We start from the raw sequence: 24,558 nt of genomic DNA on the forward strand, positions 1-24,558 counted from the left end.
CTTTAATCATTATTTGCCCCTGAGACCTGGCCCACCCAGGGACTTTAGTTAAATAAGCGCAGGAGACCGTGCATGTGTTTTTTTTTTTACTGTTGTCACAGTTTTGAGAACCCATCACAAATTTGTGGCAACATTTTTTTTTTAAGTGCTTTTTTGACCGGGGTGGCCTGGGATCCCTGCACCAGAGCTAAGGGGTCAGGGTGTCCCTACCCTTGCACCTTTTCATTTTCTTTTTTCTGGGACTCCGCTGAACTTGTTATTATTTGCGAATCCTTCATGCCTGCAGATATATACATTTGTTTTTCTTTTAATATCTCAAAAACTACTGAACGGATTTAGAACAAATAACAAAAGGCACTCTTTCTGGACCAAGAGCTACCTTCCTGCCAAATTTGGTGTCATGCAGTCCACCGGTTTGGGATGTAGTTGTTGTAGTTGTATCTAAAATCCCTATGGGAATTTTAATAGGAAATGCAGTCTTTTTAACCACCTTATCTTGACAGATCACCACAAATATTATATTTTTGCTCCGGGTAGCACAGGTCCAGGGACGTATTATTTGAAGGATGGGGACAGAAGGGGCTTGCTATAGCACTGGGGAGCACCTGCTCCCCGGGGCCATAAATATCAAGTATGCAGGGTGGGCCACATGGCTCCCCATGCCCCGGGGACCACCACCTCCCCTGGGCGAAATACTTTCATAATAATAGAGAGGGTCCAACATATCCCCGGGCCCCAGGGACCATCACCTTCCTGGGGCAAAATACTTTTATAATTATGGGGGGAGACCATATTTAGTTGTTTGTGCGGGAGCTGTACAGACCCCCACGCCCCAGGAACCACCACCTCCCCTGAGCAAATTTTAAATGACAAAGGGGGATGTACAGGGACCCCAGGGCTGGATCCTGCTACTTCTCAAGGTATTCACACACGGGAGGGTGCTGCCTGCGGCCAAACCCTTTGACTACACCGACCTTGTGGCACACATGACCTTCAAAGCTATATGACAGCTCACCCTTGCTGAAAGCAATGTTATATGGGCTTTTGCTTGGTGGGAGTTGTCAGCTTCCACCACGCAAAAGCAGAAGACACCCTTCTGAGGATGAGCGCCTTTGGAGGTAGTAGGCCCTGTGGCCATTCCCTGCCATGCCCGGCCAAAGGGTTTGCATGCTATGGAGTTGGTGTAGTTAAAGAGGGTTGGCAAAACATGGCCAAAAGCCATGCATCGTGCAGGGGTTAGTGGTCATAGGGCATTGGCCTTTGGCCATACACGGCTGTGGTTAGATTAATGTTTAATAATTAAAATGACTTTACATTACAATTGAGGAAGAAACTGTGCATGAGTGGGGTGTGAGTCATAGTTACTCTAGGGCACAAGTTTTTAAAATAATAATTATACAAACAATACTTACACCTAAAATTAATATATCGCAACTAAAACACATTGCAATAAATAAACCTATATATTTTTTAAAACGATATTACTGAAAATGTTATTAAAAACAACAATACTCTTAAAAACAATATAACTTACCAAAAAAATTCTTTATTGTGATATTCCATATCACAATATTTTTCCATCACAATATTTGTTCTAATATTTCTGAACCTGATATTTCAAACTCAATATTTTGTTCAGACTCTCCTCAATACCCAAATGTTGTTGGGCTTGGACAATATCCCTTTGTCATAACATTCAGAAGTGTGTTGCCCTTCATGAAGATGCCATTATACTTGGCAGGAAATAATACAATATCAAAGGGTTCCTTGAGGCCAGATGAGTGGCATTTAATGTTGTTCTTTAGAAGCAACAGGTAAGACTTTGACAGACTCCATAGTTGATTAAAATTGTGAAATCCAGGGGGCCTCAGAGAAGAGTGTCATACACTTTGAATCATCCGGTTTTCAACCCATCATTTTCCTACAAATATTATTGCCAATGTTAGTGGAACCAGAAGGGGGATTTCAGGGTGTGAAATTTTAATACCTGGAGTGTGTTGGCTCATCCATTTCATGGTGTCTGCAGGGGCTAGAGTGTGAGATCATGGACTCTGTTGAGAGTTGGTTATTAATTTAGGAAGGGTGTACTCTTAAGAACTTTACAAACACACTTGTATTACTTGTCTTACCATAGTTCTAAGAGAAACTCTGCCCAAACCCTTTAGCTATGGCAAGAAGAGCAGGCAATTCCCCAGAAAAAATGCCTGTTAACCTCAAGCAATGCCAATAATTTTAAAGACAGGAAAATAACACAATAAAATGTCAGTATCAGTATTTAAAATAGAGGTAAATAAAATAAGATAAAGACACCAACATAATTAAAATAGAATAAAGGGAGCTGGTTATAGGACTTTTTACATTTTTAGGTAAAAGCATTAAAAATTAAAGAACCAATCAATGAAAACTATCTATTTGTGGTTAACCAGGACCTTACCATGATTTCAGGTGAACTGCAATGGTAACTGAAGCAGATCATGCACTCATTGCTTTTACCTTAGGGCTTAATACAAGGTCCTCCTATACCAGGTATCAACAAAGCAAAAAGTGGACATTCATCCTTTTTTAATCCAACAAGAGTGTGTCCACCCTGGAGAAGCCTCAGATCTTTGTCCCAGTTCTACAGATGTGGAATAAATTACTATATCTCACTTTTCTCTCTCTGTTGAGAAAGTTTCTACTTGTCATGTCAGAAGTGATCAGGTCTTTTGGGTAGAAATCTAGGTACCCGTTCTCACGCAAACCATGACTTCTTCAAGGATGTGTCCTTAGTGGTCATTGACAGTTTCACTGAACCTTTATAACTTAACAGGACATCTACCACTTGACCTTTTGGGACCTGCTCTTATCCCTGGGTGCCAGCAGAAGGCAGGAGTCATTGGCGCAGCTACTCCCTGTAATCCATCAGATTATTTGCAAGAGTGCTGCAGGAGTAGTTCAGGAGTGTTTTGAGGATGTATTGATCAATTGCCAGTCTTATCCTGCACACAAACCTCTACCTGGAAAATTTCAATCCTGACTACTATACCACAGAATCCTCATGTCCATATTCACCACTTCCTCTCTTGATTTACTGAAAACGTTCCCAGAGTCTTTTGGGCCAAGTTTGCGTCCACAGTCCTCTACATGAAAGAGGTCTGGTCCTTCCAATAGCCAATATCCTATGTAGATAAAGGGTTCTCCTGCCAGCTGTAACAGAACTGTGCTTACCTTCTGCTGAGGATGAAGCTCAAATGTCTAAACTGCAGATGGAATAAATCGCAGCATTTCCTGACAGAGTTATTTGGCAAACAAGAGTACAAGAAAGAATAGTGAAAGATTCCCTTTGTTCTGCCAGCTGTTCCTCCTGGAAGCCTAATTCCTCCTAAGTGACTACTAGCTGACAGAACCATTGCCTTATATCTGTCAGAGGCCAGGCCATTGCCTACCAGGTCCAGGGATATTTAGAAGTCATCCATGGTTGTGTTTTAGTCCTCTGGAGAAGGGCTGAAAAGCAAACCAGTTCCAAACCGGTATTCTTTTAGGCTGTACAAAGTTCACTTCCTTAAAATAACTTTTATCCTAAAGTTATCAAAGCTCTAATTTCACCTTTGGATTAGGCTTCTGCAACTTAAAGAAAAATACATTTAAACATCTTTCTAACATGTTCCCTGCCTAACTATGGACTACAAATCTTACTTCTTTCTAGGTTTCTTCATGGAAATCACAGCTCTACCTACAGACTCAAATAGTTTTGGGTAATTATACTAATAGGTAATATGCTACATTTTGTCTGTTGAGCACCAAACCCTATAGATTTACACTGCACATATAGTGGTGACTTGGATAATAAATGCAGTCAGGTTTTCTTATATGTCAAAAAATACTTTTTTCCTTACGTTACTGCAGTCCTTTTAAACTTCACGCTGGCAATAGCACAGTGGTTCTTCCTGAAGCCATATATTGTTGTCATGTATGCTGGTGATGTAAACCCTCACTGCATCCCAGAAAATACATTTAACTTTCATGCCATTTGTGTGATTTCTGTGACAGTTGGAAAGTGAAATAGGTCACCTTGGTAAAACCAATTTTAGAGTACAGTATTAGGGACCAAACACAGGCTCAGTGTCCAGGTAAATAGGAATGTCACAGGGCAGAGATTCATAGAACCAGCAAAAACAGATGCAATGAAAAGGAAAAAATCACTGGAGACGATGTATGAAAAGCAGATTTCCTACATACTCCATGCAAGGATGTGGCACCTTTCTTGTTTTGCCCTGCCTTCATGATGCCTGATGCGGGAAATGAACGTAGCAAGTGTTATCTATATCCTTTTCCAATTTAGGCCCAAATTTATACTCTGTTTGCACCAAATTTGTGTCTTTATTTCAGGCAAATCCAGGGCAAACGTAACTCCATATTTATATTTTGACGCTAGACATGTCTAGCGTAAAAAAAAATGGAGTTTGCGTCATTTTAAGGATGTGTGAAACCACCTTGCATCAATGAGGTGCAAGGTGGGAGTTCCCGTCCAAAAAATGACTCAAACCACATAGCGCCATATTTATCCAACAGGGCAAAAATTACACATGGGTTGGAGGCGGACCCGAAAAATGCCGCTAAGCCCGATTTGCGTCAAATTTTAACACCTGGGTCATGGCAGGGGTTAAACTGAGGCAAACACACCACTATTTAAGGAAAACACACACAAGCAACATAATTGCTCAATAAGGACAACATGGAGGTGCTACTGATGCATCACACTAGACGGCGCAGAGCACAGGACCAACAGCAGCAGCCACCACCACCCCAACATGGCCCCCAAAGGCAGCGCAGAAGGAAGGAGACTGTCTTCAGGACTAGGACAACCCTTCAGGGCCTCAGGGAACATGACATCATCCAGAGGTACAGACTCAACTGGCAAGCCATCCAGCAGCTGCTGCGCCAAATTGAGCCACATATAATAGCCAGCCTACAGACACCACACAATATACCACTAGTAACCAAGCTGCTAGCTGTCCTGCATATATTGGCAAGTGGCTCCTTCCAAACAACGGGTGCTCTGGTCGCTGTGGGATCACAGCCCTCATTCTCCACCTTCCTTCCCAAGGTCCTAGATGCCATCATCTCCCTCATACCCCACCACATCAGCTTCCCCAACACACAGCACAGCAGGAGATCAAACAGGGGTTTTATCAAATACATGGCTTCCAGCATGTGCTTGGTGCAATTGACTGCACCCATGTCCGGATTGTACCACCTGCAGCAACAGAGCATCTATACCGGAACAGAAAGCACACCCACTCCATAAATGTGCAGGCAGTAGTTGACCACCAGGGATTGTTTACCAACATCTTGGCCAAGTATCCTGGGAGTGTACATGATTCTTTCATCTTTCGCCACAGCACCATCAATCAGCACTTCCAGGACAGACAATATGGCAATGGCCTTCTTGTCGGTAAGTCCATAAACCTAGAAATATACACACGGCACAGCAACCCTGTAGGACACAAATACATACACCACTATATTGACACGTGGGTGGGAAGACACTGAGGTGTGACACAGGTTGTTATGTTGTATACCCTGACACTATGCGATACACACCTACGGACACATGACTGCTGCCAATAACATTAGCTGTCACTCTAGAGCTACAAGAGACCAATGTCAAAGCACACAGTGACAATGACATGGCCTGCACTGGAAGTGCAACTTGGAAGATTAACTATTTACTATTACATTAGGCCACATAGTCAATCCCACACCCTCCCAAGGAATATGTACTGTGGAAGGGGTGTGCAATGTGTGTTGCTGCAGGTCAAACACCATGAGACACATAGCATCATGATGCAGACTCACATATAGGGAACACGGAAATACTGAGGCAGTCTCAACATCCTACAACACTCCTGGGATGCTATTGCCAGATAGCCATAAGGAAGTGGAATGTGCTATGAACACATATTGATGTGTCACTAATGCAAACTGCACAATGCTGCACACCCTGAAAGAGCCAATTGTCCATCAAAATAACAGATGTACAGGGAGATGGCCCTCCCTGCACAGATACATCCACCTCCACAAGGCAGTTAGCCAGGTTACCTGGAGCAGGTTTGTTAGTGTAGGTGCATGGTTGCACATGAGCCACTGGCAGAGGGAACTACAAAGGTTTTGCATAAAACCAAGTCACACATGGGACAATTGTGCATTGTCAATACTGAACACCTCAGTGCTGCCAACTTAGGGAGATGTGTTGTGCATTGTCAGCAAGCCTACTCAAAGGGCCTCATTGTTGCATTTCATCTGCAATGATATATGTCTGATTGGATTGGATGTCTAGGCCATGTAGCGCAACCATGTTACTACCACATCGGATTCTATTGTGTGTGTGGAAGTATCATGTCCCCTCCAGTGAAAGCACACTAAAACATGTTGCTCACTACACAACGCATGGCACATACATACTGACCAGCAATTTGGAAACAAAATCATGGATACCAGGTCAATGAGCCAAACACAAGTTGACCTGCAGAAAAAACCTCACTGAAGCTTAGTATCTCACACAATACCATAAACACAGATGAGTCACAGACGACACAAGATATCAACTGCCATACTACATGACATTGCTGGTGCAAGCACCAACAAAATACTTACTCTTGTTTTATTTTTCAGCTGATCAGGGTTTACGGATCCAGCCATGGATCATCACCTCATTCTCCAACCCAAGCACAGCAGCACAGCATGCCTATGATGAGGCACATCGGATAACATGCACCATTGTTGAAAGGACCTTTGACATCAAGAAGTACAGATTCAGGTGCCTGGACATCACAGGAGGCAGCCTCCTATATGTCCCAGAAATGGTTTGCAAGATCATATTGACTTGTGCCATCCTGCACAAAATCCCCTATATGAACCCGTTCAAGAACTGCCTGAGGAGGAGGATGGTGCCAGGGAAAATGAGGGGGAACACTAAAACACAGCTGCAGGAATGCGCTGCAGACAGCAGATTGTTTAAAACTTTTTTCACCAATAGACACTCTAAACACCTTGTTAGGATATGTAATTAAACACCCCACTTTACCATGCAATCCTGCTCTGGTTACTCATTTATCAATCACATGTTCTTTAGCAATATGAGTATAAATTCAGGGAGCATGTCACAAAGACAAATCTGGATACTTCTGAGGCAATATCACATGTGATGTGTATGATTGTATAGCAAACATCACACACATATAAAAAAAATCATCTTTTGAATTTCACATATGAAGGACAGAATCATAGGACCACAGCATATGACACACCTCCACATTGCCAACCTGGTCTACTGTAGCACATGACACGCAACTATGACATCTCCAATCATAAGGTAAATAAGCGCCTCATACATGAGGCAGTGGATGTGAAATATTAGTGGTAACAGGAATGTATGAACAGACCCCTGACATTAGTAAGTGCGACATTTGCTATCTCTGCAAGGAGCTTGTGTGACAAGAGGTGCATAATTTGTGAAAATTGATAACATGAGTGTCCCAGGTATGACAAGCAATGTTCACAACACATGCCCTGCACAGTCCATCCCTGGAAATAACTCCTGCCACTGCCTTGTGTAAAGTCTCTGCCCTCCCATCTCTAGGGGGCGCTGTAAATGGACTATCTGTCCCCTAGGAATCATCATTAACACTCATCTAGATTCCCATAGACTTGTTTTGCTTCCCTTTTCCATATGGCATGCTATAGAAGAACTACATTAGCCTGCATAGACTTCAGGTGCCATAATGCACTACCTGGTAGTCGGTAAGACATGTAATCTTCTGTCCATTGCTTCCTATGGGAAAAGTCTTGTTGTCCCTTTATACTGGATTCTCTCCTCCAGGACATGTGAGAGACTGAAGCTGCACACACCTGTGACCTCTCTTGTGCAGCCCAGCCATGTGACTCTGCCCTGGTCTTGCTACTTCCTGGAACTGCTCAGAACCTGCCATTCCCTGAAGCTCCTCGTCATGCATTGGAGTATGATTCATTTGTGTTCCAGATCCCTTGAAGGATTGTGTTACAGTCCTGATTACACCTGAACCTGCTCTATGTTTACCCAACGCTGTCCTGCTTGTTCAAGCCAGACTCTGCTCCCTGTTTCTCAGCCTTGTTCATGGTTGTTTCTGCCAGAGCCTGCTTTCTGTTACCCAGACCTGTTGCAGCCTTTGCATCAACCAGAGCCTGTTCCTTGTGCCTGGCTTTGCCTACTAGTTTGTTCCCTTGATTTCTATTTCCTCTTGAGGTATTGTGTCTGGTAAGTGTACTATCAGTCCCCACCTGTCTAGAAGTGTTTAACTTTGTATTTGTTCTGGCACCTGGTTTCCAGGAGCCTATTCCAGCCCCCATCCTTTGTCTAATTTTTCATGTAGTCATTAGTGCCTAACAGTGACAGTGTGCTATGGCTATATTCCAGGACTTGTTACTGTGTCTCCAGCCCGAACAACAAGGGCTAGTCTCGTGTATGTAAGTACAATCTTTGTTTGTGCCCTAAGGGTCCAGACACAGATTCAGTTCTGCTGCCACCTTTCCATGGAGCTTGCATGGTGAGTAGCTGTGAGATTAATCTGCACAGGGGCACTGTTGTTCCCTGTTGCTGTGTGAAGTTCTGAGCCCTACTCTGTGTACAATCTTAGTGATAAGCCCTGCATGTTTGTCCATTACCGACCCCCTCCATATTTGTCCACTCTAAGGTTGCTCTGTATTCACTCTTATGTATTATCTGCCTTACCATAGCTGCCCTATCCCCTTGTATGCCTTTAGCTGCTCTTCTGCTTCGGTACACTTCTTCCTTGCAAAGATACTCTGTGAACTCAAGGATTGCCCCAACCGACTTCAGACTAGTCCCGCACAAAACCCTAACACCATGGAGCCCAATACTGACACAGGGTACACATGCCCACACACTTGAACAGGACACTTCTGTGGAATGCACATCTGAAAATATGTGAACACATGCAGCCAGGGCAGCAGGTCCACCACAGCAACAATAATAACATAGGTAATTTTCATGAGTCAACCTGACGTGTACATAACAATTTTAGGAGTGGAATTAAGGCACAGTGTCGCAAACACTGTACCTACCAAACATGTACAAATGACCGACATATGGGTAGTTCACACACAAGTCACCATGAAGTCGTAGCCAATAAATAATGACATATGAGGGGTAACATGTCCGACATAATCCTCATCAGCCTTCCTCAATCAACCCTGTGTTTTGTTCCTTGTGGGAAATGTAATGTCCCCAAAGTCAAACAACTACACACATCAAATGAATCAACACATATTACAACCACATATCATGACTGTTGTACATCACTGATTGCCATCTCATGTAGATACCCATTTGTAACACATTCATACATGAGCATTACGTCAAATGTATTGCATGCTGTTCCTTCAGAAGCACGCATATTGCTGTTACAGTTCATTCCCACACAAAACACACAGGCCATGATTTATACTTTGGTAGAGCCGCTTTGCTGTCATTTATTGACGTAAAAGCGGCACAAACTTACAAAATACAACTGTGCTTTGTAAGTTTGCACCGCTTTTGTGTCAGAAAATGAAGGAAATGTGGCGTAAGGTTAGTATAAATCTGGGCCGCAGCTGCATGCTCTACCACATGTGGCCAACCACTATACCTCACTCTGCAGGCCATACCATCCTATCTCCATCTTGATACAGGGTGAATGCATGATAAATATTTGAAAATCACGCAAACACTGTTTGAGTCAAAAAAGTTGACGCAAATGCATCGAAAAACAATGCAAACGCTAACTTAACATACATGGGCCCTTAGAGTTAATTCCACCAGTGCACCCCACTCATGCGGATATCCATTAAAATAGAAGTTTCCCAGTAATGTGTGGTATTTTGCCGCACATGTAGATTATGTTTCGAATATATCCACGCAAACATTGTATGCGTAAAAAAAAATACATGCAAGATGGAAAACGGGCCACAAAGGGGACAGGAAGTGATGTAATAGGAAATTCTGTTTACAGACATGGTACAGTGGGTGTACTTTAACTTTACAGTCTGTGCTTTTTCTTTACTGCGTGGCTGTGTCTTGGTATTGCTCATGTCTGAATTGTGTTTATTGTATCTTGTGGTGTCTCTCTTGTGTCTTTTTGGGAAATCTATTTGTATATTGTACCTGTTTAAGTGTTTTTGTGCAGTTTAGTGGTTTTTGGATTGTATTTGTACTGTCAGGTGTCTGTTTGGGGGTTTGATTAGTTGGGTTTGTTCGGGTTCTTATTTTTGGTTGTAAGTTTCCTTTTTTCAGATTTATTTTCATTCCTTTTTCTTTTTTACTGTTTAAATTGTTGTGCACTGAGATGTCGGGAAGGGTGAGGCTGACCCGCATGGGTGAGGAGGAGCTCGGGGCCTTTGTGTGGCTGGTGTACCACTTTCTGCTGATGCTGGAGTTAGGTGGGCGTGTGATACAGGGGTATCACACAGATGCAAGGCGGCTGCCTTGGGCATGGTTCTCTACTACCTCAAACATGTGTTCAACACAACAAGGAACGCGCACCAGCTGAAGCATCACTGGGCTGACCTGGTGGCCCGAGGATAGGACCTGCTGGACCACCTGGGTGTGGTGATCAGTGACCCTGTTGGTGAGTATCACATTGACAAATGTGTACAGTAGAATGCTCCTGAGTGACAGTAGCAGATGTCTTGATTTGCTGCATGCAATGTTTGTGGCCATGTTGAATTCAAGTAGAACAAACTGTTAGTGTCCCAGTACTGAGATGTATTCCACATGTCTATACATGTTAACAATGCAGTCCTGAGCTTTGTTGAGTCATGTCCGACTATTACTTAGGACCACATGCACCAAGCTATTTTTAATTCTCACAAATGGCCTAGTTTTCAAGTTGGTGCTAACCCATTTGCAAAAGGGGAGGGATCCTGATGGGATCCCTTCCCCATTGTGAATGCCTGCCCAAAAATTGTTTCTGAGCAGAAAGTTGTCCCACAGACCACTGACTGCTTCCAAAAAATTATTTGAGTCATAATATTGGTTTTTGAAATGCTTTCTGTTTACCCGTGCTAAAATAATTCTGCATTTAAACGAAAATTTACATCCCTAGTTGAAAGCAGTCACAGACATGGTGGTCTGCTGAGCCCAGCAGGCCAGCATCCTTGTGAGTGCCGCCATTCCCAATGGATTTGCAAAATAAGACCTACCTTATCAAAATTCATGAGGTAGGTCACTTGCTACCCCATTTGTGAATTGCAAACAGTGTAATTGACAATGTTGTACCTCAGATCATCCTACTTGCAAATTGCTAGTTGCTAAATCTTTGCATGTGTGACTCACAAAACCTAATCTTGTTACATGTGGCCCTGGGTAACACATATCAGGTGCAATGACAACACCTGTGCCCATGTATTAGGTCAATGATGATCAGCTAACACACTGTCAGGATACCACATTTCCGTGTATTGGAACAGCAAAGTGGGCTATCCATGTTTAGCGCTACATTCTCATCATTACATACACATGATCCCTGCCATCATGTTGGCAAAAGGGGCATATTCAGCTTGGGGGACACTGCCAATGGGGCATTTGTTACCTACTCGCAACTGTGCCACATCTGTTATGGACCAATGAATGCACGATAATTGCTGACTGAAAATTGACCCACATGTCCATCACACAGTTACTCATTGTCCCTTGATACACAAGCCACAATACCTGAGTCACTTGTATTGCAGTGCACCAGGTATGTGCCATTGAAATTGTCACCAAATTACAAATCATGACATGGAGTACCATCTGAAATGGATTAGCCACAAATGCTTGTAGTCAGGTTTAGCACCACATGATTGTTAGGCCCAGTGCATGTGTGCATATGTGTGTCTATCACTCACTGCAGTGTCAGTGTCAATGCAAGTTTGTAGTGGTATGTCTGTTGGAGTGTCTACATGCAGGATCAGCAGCCCACTCATATAAAATGTTACACACTGTGATATGTTGTCCAAACGTTTGTACAGTGATCTGACGTTCAGCATATATTTTATTTCCCTGTCTTACAGGTGGACCGGCCCCGTATACCATCAGAGAAGTAGCTTGATTTGAGGACCCAGACATTTCCAGTAAGTGTGAAAATGTCTGTCCTTTGTAGTGATTGCAGCTGTTGTGTGAGGGACTCTTGTATGTTGCACTCATTGCAAGATATGATGATTGCACGTGATCCAATATATTACTTGACTAGATGTTGACATAGTGTTCCATGCAAGGGTTAGACATTGACAGGCAGCGAGTCATATCTTAGGAGGCTTGTGCTGCGCAATAGGCAGCAGCATGTGAACAAGGTGATTAGTAGTCACATGTAAGCCCACATTTGCTTTGGAAGTGCTCAAGTGTCAGAATATTGTCACTGAGTCATACCCTCATTTTCACAAGACAGTGATGCATCAGTTTTCCACACAAACTCGCGCATACCTGTATTGTAATGTACATATAGGACTGTATGAGTAACTGTCCCCCAGCATCTAGCCCAATAAGTTGTACTCCATTTAAGGGACACATATGTGGTATATAATAGGCGTGCATGCAGGTCAAGGCCAGACGTGTGCAGGCATCAATGTGGTTGATTTTGGAATTGTGTTGGCAGATCAGGTGTTAATGGTTGTCCACAAATAGAAACATGAATGTAGATATGATTGACCTATGGATACCTCTTTCTTAGGTGGCAGCCCTCCTCACTCACTAAATCCATGCAACAGTTGTGATTAAGCATTGCATGCCCATCCCCCCTGAAGCACAGGGGTAGGGGAAGAACATTTATGTAGGTTGATGTGATGGTCACAGTGTAGATGACAGTAATCTCATTCAAGCATGCATGTGTCCCAAACAACACTGACCCCTTATGATTAGCAACAACATACCATCCTGCCAATTACAACTACAAATCACTGGTCTGGGGTGCCTTGAAGTTGACTCAGATGATAAGGATTAGTCAGCCTGGCCCATGTGAATTACTTGCTGCATTTGCATTTTGACACATTGCACTACATCAATGCACGGATCACTTTATTTGGTACACCTCTTGTTGTGCTTTGCTGTGCTGTGAAATACTTGATGGTTAGGCAGCATTACCATTTCATTCCTCAGGGACAATATATAATCTGTACCATGATTTGGACTGCATGTGCAATTTGAGGGGGAGTGTTAGATTATCATCTGTACATGCATCACACAATGATGACACTGATGGTTGCCTGTCTCATTTTTACAGCTGCTAACATCAATGCTGCTGAAATAAGGGAGTTCCAGAGGTGGGCAGTGAGGCACAGGCACATCTTGGATGTCGAGTCTGGGTTCCGGACGATGGCAAGGCGCTATCAGAGAGAGAGAGACACAGGAGAATGGCAGGCTTTCAGCCAAGGGGGACCGGCATTGGCCACAACCGGTTGAGCCACCACCACAACTGAAGCCAGTAGCACAGTGGCCACCATAACATCAGCCCCACCTGCTGCACCCTCAACCTCGGGACCAACACCCATCACACCTGCTGCACCTTCCATTTCAGCACCACCGACCACCTCCCCTGCAGGAACTACTATGTCTAGAACACAGACCACCACATCCACTGTTTTGGACATGGCCGTGTGCTCCAGATCAACATGCGTAAAGTCATGAAAAAGCTTGACACTGTCCAGAGGGACGTGGACAGAAATAGCCGAGGCTAAAATCTATTAAGAAAACCCTGAAGAGGGAAAACCTCTGAACTCCTGCTTTCCCTCTCCCCTAATTCTGCCCCCTCCCCTTTCTTCTCCAGTTTTGTTTGTGGGTTTAGGGGGTTTAGTGATAGGTTAGAGTAGGGTAGTAGTTTAGATATGAAAAGTAAGTGGGGGTCATATTATTCCATGTTAGTTTGTTAGGGGTTAATGTCGGGGCTTTTGTGTTTTTTAATAAAAAACGATATAAACATTAAAAAAAATACAAAAAGTATATATATGTTTAGTATTACTTAGAATCTGTTTAGGTTAGTATATGTTGTCCTACATGTGTCTCGTCATATAAGGGGGGTGGGGGGCAAATGTTTAGAGTGTGTTGTTAAATGTGGTAAGTAAGCTTAGCATAGGGTAGTTAGGGTCAGTTGTCGGCAATGTATAGTTAAGATGGATTAGGTTAGTACAGGTGTGTTACATAGTTTTAAGTTCTGTTCTTTACATAGTTATTAAAGATTTAGGTACTCCCTTTTGGCATGTGTCATATGCTTGGGGATCTGGGTCTTTGCATGAGTGTACAGTGCCAACTGTCTGTTGGCCTGTGTATTCCGTCCTGCATCCACATCCCACTCTTGACATGTTAATTCCCACTTCCAACTGAGCTTTCACATTGGCAGCTACAACAAATCTAAATCTGTATGCATATGCCATTCATTGTACCTACCACTCAACGTGACCATGGTTCCCATGCATTGGACAGGCAGCTGTGGTTTTAAAGCTGTCATTGTTTGGGTCCTGTGTTGGAATGTTGGGCACTGTGGGATGTCTGCCTGCAGCCTGATGTCCATGTGAATACTGCTAAACTGAGTAGTCTCAATTTTTGATGAGGTGAAGTATACAAATTTCATGCCTATGTGTTTTAATTGTACTCCCAGCTGACGTTATTGGCCAAACACTCTTACACAGCCATTCCTGCAGTATGTTGTGGGTGAGGCATGTATGTTTGAAAGGAAATGTTACATACACAATGTCCTTCTTGTAGGGGATGTGGCCAGCATTGAGTTTCATCTTGTAGATACCTTTGGCCAGAAATATACTATTATTACACTGCATTTGCCTCATTTGTTAATGCAAAAGCAACACAAACTTACACATTACAATTATATTTTGTAAGCTTGTGCTGCTTTTACTCCTTACAGTAGGGATTGTGTTACTTGTATGGCTGCTGACAGTTCTACAGACGTCATCATACACATGCGCATCCCCTCAAGGCTGGCTGCCATAGTTTGCATCCCTACCCGCACCTCCTTGGCCAGCTACCGCTGTACTCCCACAACTGTCCTCTCAAAGGTGGTCCCAGTGTCATCAGAGTCCTCAGCTGTGTTTTAGCTGGCAGGTGGTACTATTGCGGTGGCGGGTGGATCCTCCGAGATGGCTGCTACATGTGTGCTCCTCCTTGCGACTGGAGTTGGTGTCTGGAGGGTTCCCAGGACATGTTGGAGGATTTCCTGGCTGATGGTTGTCAGCTGGTCATCCAGGTCATCAGGGTAGTCCAGGACAGACAGATCCACAGGACAAACATCATCCTCTGAAATGAGATATTGTACAATTAGTGTGTCTCTGTTGTGGTAGTTGTGATGTGATGTCACTAATTTCCTATTGGTGGTACATTGTAGTCTTGGTTCCAATGCATTGTTCCTGTCATTAATGTTTGCAGTCTCTCAGGCCTATGTCCCGCCTGCATGTCAAATGTAGCGTGGGCAGTTTGGGGAATTATCTGCATCACATCTTCTAGGTGTGGGTTCTGTCCAAATTGTGGCTTGCCACCTTCTTGTCCTAATCAACCCTCACACTGCTTCCATTAGCATTGTGAGGCCTTGCAATGATTGTTGGTGTGCTGATGCCACATGCAACACATATAACAATATGGACTTGTCCCAGTCTATCATTTTTCACATACACCTATACGGTGCTGAGACCCAGCACATACCATGTATTGCATTTCCATGAAACAATACAGGTGTTACCATTGGTACCATCTCATGTTGATGTTTGCGTATGTATGTATGCTATGTTGCATTGCTCTGATGGGCCTGGCAGAATTCCATTTACTCTTATGACTGTGTGGGTGTGTTTGCCTAGCTACACACATATGTCCTCCCCCTCAATGCTGTTGTCTTGGCACTATGACACCTGAGATGTTGCATGGTGGCATTGCAGCTATGGTGATACAGGGGGAGACCCTGGAATGGGCAGCATGGGTAGCGATTACTGCTGTGTATTTCATAATGCATGTGACAGTCCCTGATGTTTATTGAGTCTGTGGACATGAGCAGTTGACAGGAGTTGCACTTGGATAGGGATTGATGGGGATTGATCACATAGTCATACTGATCCCTCATTTTGAGTGTGTTTGTGACAAGAGCACCTAACTGCCATTTCCTAATTGACCAGCACACACAGCACAAGCAGTAGTGGCAAGTGTTGTCAATGGTAAATGTGGCTTGAGACAATGGCCTGAGATTGAGCACTGTCCTCTAGTTTACTTTCTGACAATACCAGCTGTCCTGTGACAGCAGCCCAGTTTAACGTTCTACCCTACCCTCCTGGTCTGATTCAGCATTTCCAGCAGCATTGACATCAATCAATCAATCAATCATAGTATTTATAAAGCGCGCTATGTACCCGTCAGGGTTTCGAGGCGCTGAGGGGGGGGGGGGGGGAGCGCTGCTGGTTTAGCGGTCGAAGAGCCAGGTCTTGAGGAGCCTTCTGAATGCGAGGAGGTCCTGGGTCTGGCGAAGGGATGTGGGGAGAGAGTTCCAGGTCTTGGCGGCGAGGAAGGAGAAGGATCTGCCGCCGGATGTCTTGCGCTGGATTCGGGGTACGATGGCGAGGGCGAGGTTGGCGGATCGGAGTTGACGTGTTGGGGTGTAGAAGTGGAGTCTGGTGTTGAGGTAGGAGGGTCCGGTGTTGTGAAGTGCCTTGTGAGCGTGGGTCAGGAGTTTGAAGGTGATCCTCTTGTCTACCGGGAGCCAGTGGAGTTCCTTTAGGTGAGGGGAGATGTGACTTCGGCGGGGTATGTTGAGGATCAGTCGGGCGGAGGCATTTTGGATACGTTGGAGGCGTTTGATGTCTTTGGTTGGGATGCCTGTGTAGAGTGCGTTGCCGTAGTCAAGTCTGCTGCTGACGAGGGCCTGGGTCACCGTCTTTCTGGTTTCTGTTGGAATCCACTTGAAGATTCTGCGGAGCATTCGGAGGGTGTTGAAACAGGAGGAGGAGACGGCGCTGACCTGTTTGGACATGGTGAGGGCGGAGTCCAGGATGAAGCCGAGGTTTCTTGCGTGGCTGGCAGGGGTGGGTGGGGGTCCGAGGGCGGAGGGCCACCATGAGTCGTTCCAGGCCGAGGGAGTGCGTCCGAGGATGAGGACTTCCGTCTTGTCGGAGTTGAGTTTCAGGCGACTGTTGTTCATCCAATCGGCGATGGATTTTAGTCCCTCGTGGAGGTTTGTTTTGGCGGTGAGCGGGTCTTTGGTCAGGGAGAGGACGAGCTGGGTATCGTCGGCGTAGGAGATGATGCTGAGATGATGTTGGCGGGCCAGTTGAGCGAGGGGGGCCATGTAGACGTTGAACAACGTGGGGCTGAGGGAGGATCCTTGGGGGACGCCGCAGATGAGGTTGGTGGCTTTGGAGCGGAAAGGGGAGAGACGGACTCTCTGCGTTCTGTTGGAGAGGAAGGATGAGATCCAGTGGAGGGCTTTATCTTGGATGCCGGCTTCATGGAGGCGGGTCAGTAGGGTGCGGTGGCAGACGGTGTCAAAAGCGGCTGATAGGTCGAGGAGGATGAGGGCTGAGGTTTCGCCGTTGTCCATTTGATGTCTGATGTCATCTGTGGCGGCGAGGAGGGCGGTCTCAGTGCTGTGGTTTCGTCTGAATCCGGATTGTGAGGGGTCCAGGATGGAATTGTCTTCGAGGAAGTGAGTGAGCTGAGTGTTGACGATCTTCTCGATGACTTTCGCTGGAAAAGGGAGGAGAGAGATCGGACGGAAGTTTTTGAGGTCGTTGGGGTCAGCCTTGGGTTTTTTGACATGGCGGTGTATCCTCATGCAAAGGTTGTTGGTGTTGTGTTATGCTATGCCCCTGCACAGCCCATGCACCCGTGACATGCCCCTTTGCCCTTTCCACTGCCTGATTTTCAGGGCTGACCTGTATTGTGTAATAGGTATCTGCCTTCCCCTTCCTGCACTTGACATTTAGGGATTTTGGTCCCCCATGCAAATTACCCCGCATATGTGTTGTTTCCTGCTAGTCTGCTCTGTTCTGTCCTGTGATACCAGTCATAATTTCCTCTGGGATGACGGCTGCAACCATCTCCTCCATCTCGTCCAGGTCCTATTGAGGTGCTGGACTCTCACCTCGGTCTGCAGTGCTTCCTTCTTGTTCCTTGCCATTTTCTCCTTTGTCCTGCGCTTACAGACATGTCAGCCTTTCTTGCACTCCGTAACAGTTCTCCTAACCTCTGCCACACTGTTAATCTTGTCCACAATCTGTTGCCAAATTGCCTCTCTCCTCCCGATTGGCAATTTAGAGGTGATGAATAGTTGATGCTGGTGCTCCGTCACCTCCCTGACCAGGATTTCATACTCCTCTGCACTGAAGTGACACTTTCTTTTCTTCTTGTCTTTTCCCTGGGTCTTGTCTGTGTCCTCCTGGCTGGTTCCTAGTTGTGTGGGGTCTCCCTGGGTTCTCTCCTGGGATCCGTTTTGGGGCTCCTTAGCACTGTTTGCTGCATTTGCGTCTCTTTTTGACATTATTGCGATGTTTTTCCGTGTTGCAAACCGGCATTCTTCCTGCGTTTACGTAATTTTGCCTTACAACAAGGCGCAATGGTTAGCGTCAGAAAAAATTACACTAACCTGTTCTTAGCGCCACCGTGTGTCAAAGTATAAATATGACACATGGGTGGTGTTAAGAAATTACGCTAGCCAGTGCTAAAGGTTTTGACGCACAACTGCGCTTGCACATTTTTGCATTAAAAAGTATAAATCTGGCCTCTAGTGTCCAAAATATCCACCTAAGTTGACTCCAGAAAATGAAAACTGTGCAGGTTTTTCCCTGTACCCCTTGGTTCAAATGTAGTCTGCTTGTAATCATCCACTCACACCTGGACGTTTCCCATGAAAGCATTGTTCAAGAAGAGGTATTCACATTTTAGTTGATAATTGCACAGTACTAGGTCATAGGAACTCATGTTTCCACATGAAGATTACCACTGCTTGTTCATCTCAAAATGTACTCATAGCCTTCTTCACAGGTCACTATTCCAAACTTCCACATTGACCTTCAGTGATAGGGAAGAGGAATAAGGAGTAAGGGAATAGCTTCAAGTGCGAAATTGTCAAGTTTTGCTTTTTTTTTAAAAAAAAGTTGTCCAGGAAATACAGGAAGAAGAAACAACAGTCTTTCAAAGGAGTAATGTACTTTTTTTTATTAATATATTCCTCTTGATTCACCATCAAAACTTGTGAATTTTCATTGTGTCTTTATTTCAGCTTGTTGGAAAACCTGCAATGCCTGCATATTGGAGTCTTGGATTTCATCTTAGTCGATGGGGGTATAAAAGCCTTAATGAAGTGAAAGATGTGGTTCAGCGGAATAGAGACATTGGATTGCCTTGTGTAAGTGAGGGCTCAAAGACAACTTAAGTTATATATTTCCAAATCATGTTTTTTTTCCAAAATTTTGACTTAAACTTTACGCAGAATTTCAAAATGCTTTAAGCAAGTTTTTTGTACCACAAAAGTAAATGTTTATTCTAAATATATTCTTCTGATTTCTACTATGACTGGGTAAACGTAATCTCTAATAATTCCTTTCTGTTGGAATTATGCCTGCCCATACAATGAATCATAGCGATTATAGAGACAATTAGAGTTCTGGGCCAACGCCTTTCACTCTATTTTGCAATCACTTCTTCTAAGCCACAGTGCCAATTCTACTTTCGGCAACATTAAAATAATGTATTCCATGCTCAAGGTTGCTGCTTTCTCTTGTATATTTGTTAGTTAGGTGAAGTTGTGGTGAGAAGGTAAAGACTAGTTGTGCAGCTGAGAACACCATTCAAACATGTTTGGCTAAAAATGGTATGCGTGTGTTAAAATCATTTGATTTTCCTTTGCCTAAAAAATGCAATTATGAGTAATGCCATGGTATCCATAGACATAAGTCTATGGATACCAAGGCATTACTAATTCCTCTTTTCCTCGTTTGTTTTCATGATCTTTCTTTGTTTGCCGGAATTCCTATAGCGTGCAAAACTGTAACTCCCTTGATCAGTTTCTACTACATAAATACCACTGCACATATAAAGAGATTGCTTCTGAGTATTATTTAAAATAGTTTACTTCTGTGAATTATGTAATCTCTCCACCTCAGGGCTCTCTTCTCAGTCTTTAATACATATCTGCATGTTCCCATCCAAGCTAATGTGGGGAAGGTTGGTTTACTTCTGTCATCTATGTCGAACCGGCTCACACAATAGTGAACCGTTGCATCTCGATCGAAGTTAAAAATTCTTCTCATGTTTTTGTTCAGACCTCAAAGTTTACTAAATCATGCGCTAAGTAATTTCAATGCTGGAAGTCAGAATGTTGTAAAGAGAAATATCATGTGATGGAAGTATCACCTCCTAAGTATTGTTTACAAATATGTAATTCTATTAGTTGTAGACTTTCTTCTATCAACTTTAACGGTAGATTTTTTTAGAAAACTTTTTATTCAGATTATATTAGGAAACATTAAGAAAATATGGTCGTGCATCAAATTGTTTGAAAATAATTACATCTCAGCATACATCAGTCGTTGCAATCTCTTCTCCCCTACTCGCTGCGTGGACAACAGTTGAATTTAGTCCCAGGTATTCAGACAGAGGCCCATATTTATACTCTGTTTGTTCCAGATCTCCGTTATTTTTCTTACGCAAATCCGGCACAAAATTAACTTGACGCACATGCCCCGGTTCCCCCTACACCTCCCAGGCCCTGTTTGCAACCTTTTAAAGGAGCTAACAGGGCCTTAGCGCCGGCTAGCGCCATTCCTTAAATATGGCGCCCAGCCGGCATCTAGGAATGGGGCTAGCCAGCGCTATACTTTTTGCTGCAAACCTGCTCTAATGCAGGTTTGTGCCAAAAAGTATAAATCTGGCCCATAGATCTTTCCCTAGTTTCAGAAGCAAAAGAATCACAGGGAAAACCTTAGCATTCATTCCAGTGTCTCTAAATGTTAGATCACTTCTGGAGGCACCTATGGCCCTTGTACGCTGTCCGCTCCGCCAGCATACACCAGTCCATATCCCCTTTTCCAATCCAGTAGTCCTGGGACCTGTTCTACCCCCAGCGACGTGCAATGTTTCTTATGTCCACGTCCAGCCCCAATGTAACCCAATTTGACTCCATACAATTGAGGTCTGATTCTTACCAGATGTTAAGCAGACACCGTTTAGCAGAGATGAAGATATCATGTTAGAACAGGGAACCAATACATCTTACAATGGCATCCCAAAATCGTTGTACTAGTGGACTGTGTGTGGTAAAAGGTACCAGCTTGTCCTTATCCATGCCTACAACATTCATCAATTTCTCTAACCATGCTAAATATAGTGTGTTTTGCATTGTAGGAGTGGATTGGTATTTTGAATTGGCCAAAAAGACAATACTTTTTCTTTCAGGTCAAGTATTCTCCACTCATCTTTCCAGCGCATGTGTACACAATGCATGGCATGCATAGAGTGCTTTCACCATGACTAATGACTATGGTTAACTTGGTTAAACTATGAATACTGGATTTCTATTCCTCTTGAATGTTTTTGTAAAAGGACACAGGAGAGTGCTAAGAGAAGTTCTTGGTTCATACCCAAGCAATGGCATGGAGTAGGGGTCCCCCTGTTACATTTAACAGATACATTTCTTCAAAATCTTTTCTGACCTGCGTTTTTTTTCAGAATGAGAACAAATGCTACAGTGATATGTACATGGAGAAATGTCATCATATCGATAGGACAGAAACACACCTTTGCAAGAACGGGCTGTTGGGAAATGCATGAGAAGTTATTGCGTCATGGTTTATCATCCCAGAATATCTTCCTGTTCATTGTTTAAAGGATTTGGTTTTCCTAGATATCAAAGTATAACATACGCTGTGTTTCGTTTTCAGGATGTCCAGTTCACAGATATAGATTACATGGAGGGGAGGAAAGATTTCACAATCGACCAAGTGAACTTTGCGGGACTCGGAGAATTTGCAACGGATTTGCATACACATGGTCAACGACACATCATCATTCTGGTATTTTCTCAGCAGTGGCTTGCACAAATTTCAAGGGGAGGGGTGGGAGAGGGAGGCGGGAGGGTGGTCGAATGGGGGAAATAAAAAAAATAATAATAATTAAAAACATAGTTTCTGATGACAATCCCTGACACTTTGCTCCTCTTCTCTCCTGGTGTCCCAGCAGCCCCTGGGACACCAGCACAGGTTCCCCATGCAATTGTGGTGCTGCTCTCATGCTATGCCTAGCAAGAAAGCAGCACCAGAATTAGTCTGAGCAGCTTGTTCTGCCACTCAGACACTGCATGGGAGTCTGTGCAGTTTCTCCAACCCAGCTGTGCAGCATAGCCGGCTTGAAGAAACCTAAGTGAGCGAGTCAGTTTGGCCAGCTTGGGAAGGCCAGCTAAAATGACATGCACACTTAGTGCACTGACTCCACTACCCCTCCTCCCATGAATCAGTCCTATCCCTCCCTGCACCTGCTGTTTAAGCCAGCAGCTGAAAAATAAAACAATATTATAACATGGTTTTATTTTTCAGCTGCTGGCTCCTAGCCAGGAAGGCGATGCTCCTTCGCCATTGCGAAGGAGCCGCCCCTGATTTTTTCTCAGCATAGGTTTCAAATTGCAGTATTGTTTGATTTAAGAGGAAAACATTTTCTCAAATTTGATTGATTTTGACTTTTCCTTAGGACCCTGCTATTTCCACACAACCTCTCATTAATGGTCCGTATGAGGCTTACGATACCGGCAACGCACGTGGTGTATGGATAAATGAATCTGATGGGAAAACGCCACTTATTGGAGAGGTAACCGTTAAACCGTTTATCTTTCAGCTTTAGATACAAAAATCCCTAATGTTATTTATAAACCAACAACTGTAAATAGACATCAGAAATCCAATTTATATTTGCAAAAATGTAGATTCAAATGAATGACAGATAACCACGTAAGATTCATGTGCTCTAAATGTATATATACATATAAGCCCACACATACATATTTCCATGCTTAGTCAGCAATAAAGGTAGGAGGACTGCTCATGGGTCTTTATCTGAGTAGCAGGACCAGGCTATTGGCCTGGATTTATTAAGGTTTTACATTGGTGTTGCGTCACTTATGGTGCAACCCGAATGGAAAATAAATTTTGGCATTTACTAAGTCATGCAAAGTCAATGTGCGTAGCTTTGCATGGTTTTGTGAATCCAAATTACTTTGTGTTGGGTAGGCATTACATGCGTGCAGCCTGGGCATTCCCATGCAGTGGTCTTGGAGAGAGAGATAACTGCTGATGTCCCCAGTGGAGGCAACCCCATTACCTCGACCACTGTTAGGCTGTAGCAGTGCAGTTGGGCAGCAAAACGCAGGACAGGGGCAGCACAGAGTTTTGTGGACTTCAGTCCCTCCTGTCCCTGTGCTTTCAGTGCAGCACACAGCCTAGGCTAGGGGGAGAGGGTGTGCATGGGCCCACATAAATTTCCTGCACCTCTGTATTGGTCTCAGTGAAGAGAGGCCAACTGCAGGTGTCCTCCAGTGTCTTTGCCCCAGTTCTAAAGGCAGATGCTTCAACAAAGGTGAATGGCTCACAATAGCTGGTCCGGCAGCTTGTGGCACCAGCAGTGCTGGGATGGACCTGAGACTACTGGATTGCTCACTCACCCCCAATTTCAATATTTTAGAGACCTCCTCTTTGATTCTGGCCCTCACTTTTTCAGATAGCCTGTATACTTTATTTTTGGCAGATGTGCTGTCTCCAGTATCAATATCATGGGTACACAGATGTGTAAGGCCAGGAGTGAGGGACAACAGAGAGGCAAACGTTCCCAACAACTTGTGACTGTCCCTCTGCTGTTCTAGGGCCAAGGTAGGGGGACAGATTGACACCCTCCACTGACCCATCTTTTTCTTTAGATGACAGGAGGTCAGGGGGAGGTTCAGTCTCCTCCTCCTCTCTATCACCTGCCACCAACAGTATAGTGAACTCTGACCTCGCATGGTGGGGTTTGAGGCAGTTGAAACAGAGTATCCTTAAGGTGTTTCTGGGGATCTTGAGGTCTGACAAGTAGGTGGCCACTCCCTTCTTAACTACCTCCTATGGCTCAGTCCAACGATCTTGGAGGGCCCAGGGTTATACTGGCCCAATCACCCACACGTTCTGTTCAAGTTTACTTTCCACTATGGTAGCCATCTGGTCATACTACTGCTGCATAACATCCTGGCTGGCCTCCAAGTTCTCAGGAGCTTTCCTCCAGAAGTTGGCCATCTGATTCCTAGGGGCTAGCATGTAGCTAATCACACCCTGGGGGATTTCTTTTGAGCTTGCTCCTACTTTCCTTGACCAGACTGAGAGTAGTGGTGTGAGGAGCTCACGGAGTTCTACTTCATGGAATAATGCAGAGCTGGGTAAAAACTTAGCTTAGTGCTTCCAAAATCAGGCACATTCAGGCCAGGGTATGCTGAAACAGCAGTGAAAGCTGATGTTTCAGGCCTATTGTGCTGCCACAGCCCACCGGATGGGAGCCTGCTTCTC

The 24,558-nt window shown here is 44.3% G+C and overlaps 1 protein-coding gene across 1 annotated transcript in view; it reads left to right on the forward strand.

The window, feature by feature from the left end:
• Window positions 1-24,558, forward strand: part of SI (sucrase-isomaltase) — a 632,954-nt gene that overhangs the window by 116,451 nt on the left and 491,945 nt on the right. The window contains exons 10-12 of the mRNA XM_069213228.1: window positions 19,260-19,385; window positions 21,919-22,050; window positions 22,721-22,837. Of these exons, the coding sequence (XP_069069329.1) occupies window positions 19,260-19,385; window positions 21,919-22,050; window positions 22,721-22,837 (375 nt within the window). The remainder of the gene's footprint in view (window positions 1-19,259; window positions 19,386-21,918; window positions 22,051-22,720; window positions 22,838-24,558) is intronic.

The sequence above is a fragment of the Pleurodeles waltl genome, chromosome 11 (assembly GCF_031143425.1).
Source record: "Pleurodeles waltl isolate 20211129_DDA chromosome 11, aPleWal1.hap1.20221129, whole genome shotgun sequence".
Taxonomy (NCBI): domain Eukaryota; kingdom Metazoa; phylum Chordata; class Amphibia; order Caudata; family Salamandridae; genus Pleurodeles; species Pleurodeles waltl.